This window comes from Polypterus senegalus, chromosome 11 (genome assembly GCF_016835505.1).
Source record: "Polypterus senegalus isolate Bchr_013 chromosome 11, ASM1683550v1, whole genome shotgun sequence".
Taxonomy (NCBI): Eukaryota; Metazoa; Chordata; class Cladistia; order Polypteriformes; family Polypteridae; genus Polypterus; species Polypterus senegalus.
Window position 1 is genome coordinate 69759177 of NC_053164.1, and position 8966 is coordinate 69768142.

Genomic DNA, 8966 nt, shown 5'->3' on the forward strand with positions numbered 1-8966 from the left:
AATAAAATAAATATAAAAAGAGTAATAAAAGTCATCACCCTGAAACGCACAGTAGAGGTCACATGGTATATGTTTACCAGATTTCAGGTCAATAGGTCAAACGATTTGTGAGCTACTGGTGATTTAAAATTCTGGACAGACAAACGGAAAGGCATGGTAGCATATTATAAAAGAAAATATTTTATTCTATAATATCTGTCTTTACTTATTTAAAATTTAAATTGAGAGTGTAATTTATATACTTTGACATTATTTTTTTTCTTTAGATGCATTTAAAATACATATAGTAACTTGTTTTAGATTCTGCTTGCTTGGTTTCTTGGTATATTTCCTCAATAAGCAGGTTGTTTATATATTTTTCATATTTTTGCAGTAGTAGTTGTTCCATCAGAGGACACCCTCACAGTCCTAAGTACAACTCTTTTGGTCCTCAGAAGATGCACATCTGAACACGGGGGACACCATGAAAATTCCATACAGCCAGTGATCAAGTCAGGGTCTCTAGAGCTGTGAGGCAGCAGCACTGCCCACTGTGCCATCATTTCCTTTTTTTGTAAATTGTACTGTTAGGCTTCTAAATTTCATATTGGAAGCCTGGTTGCCTGTGTGCTCTTTCATGATGTTTCTCTTCATTTGCATGTTAGTTTGAAGATGTTACTGATAATCCAAATGTCAGCTAGTCCAGTCCATGTGTTTCTTCTCTTACATGAGAGAAAATATAATCTTTCTTTCTGTGATTTCTGTTGTCATCTTTCAATGAATATCTTGTTATGAAGTTGAACATAGGAAATTAATTTGAATTATCCATAGGATTATTGTCAACAGACAAAGCAGTAATTTACATATCAGAAAAGGCTATTTAAACACCAGGCAATGATACACACCTTCTAAACCTGTGCAGAGTGTGAAAGTACACTGCCAGTGAGGACAGACTGATCTGAGACATGCACATGGACTGCTAACCGCATATCCTGGAAACTTTAAGCAGTAAGATTAAAGTCTTTAGGTAAGCAAAACTCTGTAAGTGTAAAGTGGCTGTTCATTCTTGAGTCTGTGTTGGTCACTTTAACTGGCAAACACCTTCAGCCTGAACAGTCAGGTAGAAACTAAAAGCTGTTTTAGACAATGCAATTACCACACTTAATCTGTGAAGGTTTATATTTGTTGATGTTTCTGTCTGTTTCATTCCTTCATTCTTCATCAGAACAGATCTTGTTGCCTGTGACTTCCACTGTGTAAGTGCTGCCTATGAAGGCCATGCAACAGACCAACAGGTAGAGTAGCACAGTAGCTCAGCCACCTCACACTCCAGGACCCTGAATTTCAGTCCTGGTCTGCTTACTGTCTGTGTGGATTTTGGATGTTTGTCATACAGTATTTGTGCTTTTCAAGTTAATTGGTAATTATAAATCTGGCATGGAGGGAGTGTTCTCAGAAGTAAGCCCAAGCTGTACAGGTACAGCGCCTTGAGTTGGTTCAGTCTTAGTTCTTCATGAATGAGGTGAGCTGGTACAGTACATGGATGCAAATGCAGTTGCTTGAATTACTTGAAGTTAGGATTTTTAAATCAGAAGAAATCATAAAATTCAGAGCTGCTTTTCTCTCATTGTTACTCTGCAGGCTCCAGTTTCCAGCAACCTTGAAACAGAAAACAATGAATTCACAAAGTGGATTGAGTGGATGGATAAACATGATGGGCAGCATATTAATAATTCTTGCAGGTAAGTCATTGCAATCTTGATGGTTAAGTCAACAGAGAAATATCATGAAAGAAGTAAAGACCTACAGGTTAACGGCTCAGGTTAACAGGTATCTGTAAACTGGCCGGGTGTGATTGGGTGTGTGTGCAAGTCAGGACTCTGTGATAGACCGGCAACTTGTCCAGGAATATGTGAGTTTGATCATATTAAGTTATACTGATAAAAGAACTGTAATGTGTACAATACAGTATGTTTATTCAATTTGTTTTTCCAGTATTTATTAAGATGTCTGGTGTCCTGTTGTCAAGTCAGGTCTTCTCAGCACTTGCTGACATACAGCATAAGGTGACAGGGTCAAGTTACCTTTAGGATGGAGTGATGTTATGTGGAGTGGATGCTCAAACACTTTGAGAAGCCCACATTTGCAGTGCAGTGGTCACGTGAGCCATGTGCTACAACAACCTAACTACATGATGTCTCTCTCCAGTTTAAACTCGGTCCTGAGTTCTCCTGCTTCATCTGCTAAGTCTGTGTAAAGCACCAAGTAAAATGAATGACCATCGAGTTCCCTCACTTTGTTTTCAGCTTTGCCCTCCACAATTCTTCTCTTTCTCTGTTCCATTTCTGTTGTGCTTGATGATATAGTTTGGGTAACTTGCCTCTTAACAGGCCTGTGGTAAAATGTAGGGCTGTTTTCTGTTTTTTCACCACATGTCACAATTTTCAGTATTTTAGAAAACAGAAATACAAAACCTACAAGGACAGCCTGAGAACTCAAGGACACTGCATAGAACAAAAACCCATAATATACAGCTAAGACAATGCTAAACATCTAAATAAATACTGAAAATCCTGACAAAAATGGGCTTACTTTAATATTTTGAGTATTCTTTCAAGATTTTTTGAGAAAGTTCAGTACTTTTGTCTGCCCAGAAGGCAATGGCTCTGAGTTGCCAAAAAAAGTGTAAGAAGCTCATAATGACCTTCTCAGCTCCACTGGAGGACTACAAGAGCCATTGTGTCCTGGTCACTTGCACAGCGATTTGGGTCACACCTGTGCAGGTCACCAGCCTTTCTTATTAGGTCCACAGCTTCATTAGGTCAGTCAGTGTCATTTCCTGCTTTTCCTGACCTGCTGTCCTTTTGTCTTATGCTGTTTTCAGTTTAAGGTCAAATACCCTGAAGTCTCTTCATTGCTAGGATGGTCACCCTGAACTCTGAGGACATCACTTATCAGGTTCTGCCTGTAAAACTGTCCCACAACATGATCGCAGGTCTTTAAGTTTGACCATGGGAAGCAAATCTTTAGCAAAAGTTGATTTGGAGCTTTATAAAGAATAAGGACACCACTGCATGTTTAGTGCTCAGCCACAGTTTGACAGCTGATGGTTTCCTCTTTTCTTTTCTTTCTCACTTTTTCTGATGCAGGATTCAGATTGTTTGTCCTGCCTGTGCACGGATTCCAGCAGTTTAACTATCATTATGTAAAAGAACCGATGAACTGGACAAATGCACAGGCTTACTGCAAGAGTAACTTCACTGACTTGGTGACTATTGCAGATGAGTTGAAGAACTTAAGGAAATTCTGAACAATCTTACAAGAGAAAATGTCTCTGATGCAGAAATCTGGATTGGTCTAAAAGATATAAATATGACCAATGGAACTTGGAGCAACGGTGAAACATTTACCTACACGAAACTGGAATAAAGGGGAACCAAACAATAAACAGTTAGCCTGTGGCACCATGTACTACAACAGAAATAAAGTAAAACCGAATGGCACCTGGAATGACTGTGGTTGTCAATACACTAAGTCATTCATCTGCTATGCAGGTAAGTTACTGAGCTGAGCACAGACTCGTGTATGGAAGTAAAGTGACACAAATGAGGCTCATAAGTGCCATACCGAATACAAAATCTGTAATTAATAATAAAAAAATCCAAAAGGAAAGCAAGCAAATAATTATTTAGCAAAGATGTAAAATTAAGATACAGAAACATTATTTGGAGAAAGCAAAGTAACGAGAGTAAATATATATATAACCCTTGTTTTTCTTTTTAAAATCCGTTACCACATGTTTCTGTAGTATTCAATTCTGTTAGACCCATTTTCAGTTCAGAGATATACAAATATTTTTTCAACTTGAGATTCAATGTATTTTGCTCATTTTCTTTGAAGAACATGTTAAGGGAAGAGTTTTAATCAAGTACATACATTACATTTGTGATGTTCGTGTCTGCTAGGCCCGGGAGCAATGCATGTGTGGAAACTGACGATAAAACAATGACATTACTTTAGGCATTGTTTCAAAATAACCAAAACCTAATCCCACAGGACCAATCATTTACATCACCATCGATCATGAACTCCTCCATCAGCTCCTCCATACCCACCCAACCTCCAACAATACGATATTCTTTCATACTAATCCCATCTCACCAATCATTGCAATTTCTTTACAAAATGGAATTGGGTAGGGATGCAAAAAATAAATAGCTCTGCATATGTGGCTTCCTTCCAAACACACAATATGGCAAAGAATATCTCTGCTCAGATGACCTTAGAAATCATTTTAGAATAAAGAGAAGCTAATGTGAAAGGAGTGACCACTTTGAAAGACAAAGAATTTTCAGAAAATGAGCATCATGTCTCTGTCAATTTGGAGTATGGCAGTGAGTTTGAAGAAGAGGATAGGATTGACTCTCAGACAGGAGAAGAACTATGGATTTCAAAAATAATGAAATTGAATGAAATTCTTGAAGAAGGAAGGAGCCACCCTATTTTTCTGCCAACATGATAAAGATGCAACCAGGGAAAACATAGAATGTCAGTTTCTCTTGTGCAAGACATCAGGTCTTCTTTTAAACGTTTCATTCCGGACACCATCCAGAAAATCATTTTGGACTGCACAAATTTGGAAGGGGAGGTATGTTTTTGGAGAGAGTGGAAGGAAATTGACCAAACCAATTTACATGCATACTTTGGGCTTCTTATACTTGCTGATATTTTCAGATCCAATGAAGAGTCCACTTAATACCTGTGGAATGCAGAAACTGGCCAAGAACCATTCATGCAACAATGTCTCTGCAAATCTTTTACAAAGTTTCCAGGATGCTGCTTTGATAACTGAGATACCAGACCACCTCAACAACAGGGAGAGAAGCTGGCTTCAATCAAGTCAGTGTGGAACAAGTGGCTGGAACACCTTCCACTGTGCTATAACCCAGGACCCAACTTTACTGTTGATGAGTAGCTTATGCCCCTTCAGAAAATACATGCTATCTAAACCTCAAAAATATGGAATCAAGAACTGGGCTGCCTATGATGCTACATCATTATATTCATGGAACCTGCAGATATATACTGGAAAGCCTGATGGAGAAGCACCTCAGAAAAACCAAGGAATGTGGGTTGTCCCTGGGCATGACACAGGGACTCAGTGGTCACAGCATCACGTGACAATTTTATGTTTTGCACAATTTTTCTTCTTTAAGAGAAAGCTAATAATGGTGAGAACAATAAGGAGAAAAAAGCCAGAGCTGACACCTCAGCTGATGAGTACAAAGAACAGGTCTGTCAAGTTCAGGTAAGTTTCTATTAACAGCCAACACATTATCGGTGTCTTATATTCCAAAAAAAGAAGATAAATATGGCACTCATTAGCACACTGTATAGGGACCACCGAATTGAAAGTGAAGAGCATCATAAACCGGAAATCATTATGGATTACAATGCTACAAAAGTTGGAGTAGATAATGCAGATAACTTGGGTAAACTGATGAATGGCCACAGCTGTAAAAGAAGCTCCCTACGCTCGCCACTTGTAATATGTTTCAATATTTGGAGGTCTCCGCTTACAGAGCATCTGACATCTGGATGGCACTGAATCCAAATTAGAATATTTGAAAGCTACAGTGGAGACGACTCTTTCTTCAAGAGCATTAAGTAACTGGTAAGACATCATCATCCCTCCCCACACTATGCCACTCTTCAATTCCACCTTAAACGTTAATATTATACAAAATTATTGTCTATCTGTTATACCTTCATTGTTATCACTCTTTAATTTAATATTGTTCTTTATCAGTACACTGCTGCTGGAGAATGTGAATTTCCCCTTGGGATTAATAAAGTATCTATCTATCTATCTATCTATCTATCTATCTATCTATCTATCTATCTATCTATCTATCTATCTATCTATCTATCTATCTATTAAAGCTAGAGGTAGGCAGCACAACCCAAGGACCCCATCCTCTACAGACACAGAAGGATGCTACAGCTACAGGACCACCAACTACAGAACTTGAAGCAAGTATGAGTGTGTGATTAGACTTTTAGATCTTACCAGTGCCCTTTCATCATTCTAGGTTGCTGCCAGTAGCAGCAAAAGGGAACGCGGTAGTGTTTGTAGACCCAAGAAGGACAGGAAGACACCATTTGCATGCATCAAGTGCAAGAAATACATTCGCAATGCACACAAAGTAAAATGCTATCCTTGATGTGGTGTGTAGATGCTATGAATTTGTGTTATGTTCTTTCAATTTGTTCAGTTCAAGACAACAAACATCAATAGCACTGGACACCTTATCGCATTCATATTTGTTCAAGATGAATATGATAGACTCCACCTACATCTTGATTATTATTGATTCTTACATAAAAATCACTTTTTATCACAAGATTTGAACAACATTTTTGTTTATAAATGTGATCCCGCTGAGATAAACAGTAAATACTAAACATATGAGGTGTGTGTGTGTGTGTGCATGTACGTATGTGTGTTAAGTACTGCCCATTATGAATGAAGGCTCCTGGCATTCAACTAGTACTCTATTCTGGGTTGGTTCTTTTTTTGTTTAACACTGCTGACATAGCTTCAGAAATTTTAAGTTTAATATGTGAAAGGTTTGACCATATTTGCTTTCCTTTAAATAAGGTAAACATAATTAAAAATCTTAGCTTCAGTAGCTTATTGAGTTTACACTTGCACCACATCAAACAAATCTGTCAGACTTAAGACACAAGAGAAGGTGGTCTGTCACAGGTTTGGTAGAAGTAGACAGGTGACTGTAGTGTCCACCACCTGCAGTGCCATATCTGTTTATTTTTTTTTTCTTGCAGTAAAAAGAAAGTTCCATGCAGTGAACATCAGTATGTCTTGGCTCTCAGCTCTTGAGCACTGCAATTCCAATTACAGTGGCATGGCCACCATCCGAAATGAAAGAGAAGAGTGGCATTTGCTGAAGTCCATCAATGAAACCAACATACGGGAGAAAGTGTGGATTGGGATGAGGAGCTCCAGGGTCTTTGGATTCTGGTTCTGGATGAACGATGACCCAGTCACTTATGAAAACTGGGTAAATGATTCCTCAGTGACCCTTGAAGATAACAGGCACTGTGCCATCCTGGATCTAAATCAGACGGAGTGGGTCAAGCAGGACTGTGCAGGACCAGCCCAATTTGTCTGCTACAGAGGTGAAAAGTAAGTGGATGATGTGAATGATAGCACATTCGTAGAAGGCATGAAACCCATTTTTGAAATGCACACAATGTCTACACAAGCTTCTAAATTTACCGGTTGTATTGCTTCAATACTTTATTGTATTATGACTAAATGCAAGACTAAGGTTGCCAATACGATAATGTATATTGATGATGAAATATTGCCCATTAAACTCACCCAGAGAGGTTCAACATACTGATGTTGTTTTGTGTTTCTACCAGAGTGCACTGACCAGCCATCACAGCAATTCTGCTGATGAAGTATGGAGGACTGATCCAACCCTGCAGACTGCACAGCTTTGCTCAGGGCACTTGTACCTGTGGTTCTCCTTCACATCTACAGTGAATAAATGAATCAAAGAGCTAATTAACAACTGAAGTCTCCTCATGTGGTGTCTATACTATATTCAGGAATTAGAAGCATAAAGACCTAAATCTTAATAACGCAAATAGACTGAAACATCCAACAAACCTCCCCTGCTAATTTCACTCTCCACTGGCTTCCCTTTTTCTCCTTGTTGCAATATATTCATGAAAGTTACATTTTGTTCTAGAAATTCGTTCACGTTAAAATCCCTCAAATCTTTACTTTTCTGCACCAAAATGGTTCTCTCCTCTGATTCATTTTGCCACCTTTGACATTTTCAAGTCCAGTTTAATTCAGTTCAATCTGATTTTTATTTGTATAGCGCTCTTCACTGACTGAAGATTCAGAGCACTGAAACAAGTTAACAGATAACATAACAGTGCAAATGTTACAAGCTGCTGAAAATGAACATACACAAAAATATGCAGTATGCATAAAATGCAGTAAAACAAAGCAACTTCAAATAGATTAACATTAACATGTCCAAACCTTACAGCTCCATTAATGTTATCATTGAGAAATGGCCTGCTGATAACAGAGGAGATGAGTAAAAACTTCAGCCAGCAACATCCATGGAGAAAATGAACTACATGGGATTAACAGACAGTTATAACAGAGAAAGTCTGCCACAGTCACAGTCCTGGCTGCCCGTTTCCTCCTGTTGTGGTGTGAAATTTAGCATATAAGTTGATAAATATTTTGTGTGTCTTTATTTGTAACTTATAACACTAATGTCTATCATTGATAAGAACAGCAATGGTTTGATGGTTAAGAACCCACCCCACTTTTTAGGACTGAGTCTTTGTAATTTTACGACAGGCTCAGGGGAAGTGCCTGAAACCAGTTTGGTAAGTGATTCTCTGCAGGACTCTCTCAATCAACCCTCACAGGAAAGCCAATCTACCAAGCTGGCAAACATCAGCTGAACAAATGGTGTGGGGGCAGGTGTGAAAGGTACTGTGTGCCCCATTGGTCTGAAGTAAGGCTGTTTGGGATTGGTCTGAATCAGAGGCCATTCTGTAGCACATCATCATATTGGTTTAAGTTTTTGGACAAAGAATGTATAAATGTGGTTGCTTTACTCCTCCCTGTCTCTCTTATAAATATCACTATGAAGAAGCATCTCTCTGTCACACCATTGCCATGAGGAGCAAAAATTGGCAGCCATAATGAGACAGACATGCGGCCTGTTCTGAAGAAAGCTGACCAAAAATGATGCCTTAACTCGAGACATTTAAAGTAACTATAAGTCTGTGTGCCGCCTGAAAATATACATCAGCATTTATCAGGTTGTATGATTGCCAATATTCACTTGTACTTTGCTTATTGTTATTATTCATGAATATTATCAATAATACATGTTTTAAGTTCTAACTTAATTCCTACTTGTCTT

The 8966-nt window shown here is 38.4% G+C and overlaps 1 protein-coding gene across 1 annotated transcript; it reads left to right on the forward strand.

Annotated features, from left to right (window-relative positions):
* Window positions 1-3273: 3273 nt before the first annotated feature.
* Window positions 3274-8268, forward strand: LOC120539156 (snaclec echicetin subunit beta-like). Its single transcript, XM_039768967.1, has 3 exons — window positions 3274-3533; window positions 6826-7179; window positions 7429-8268. The coding sequence occupies exons 1-3, from the start codon at window positions 3359-3361 to the stop codon at window positions 7461-7463; spliced, it is 564 nt and encodes a 187-aa protein (XP_039624901.1). The 5' UTR covers window positions 3274-3358; the 3' UTR covers window positions 7464-8268.
* The last annotated feature ends 698 nt before the right edge of the window (window positions 8269-8966 follow it).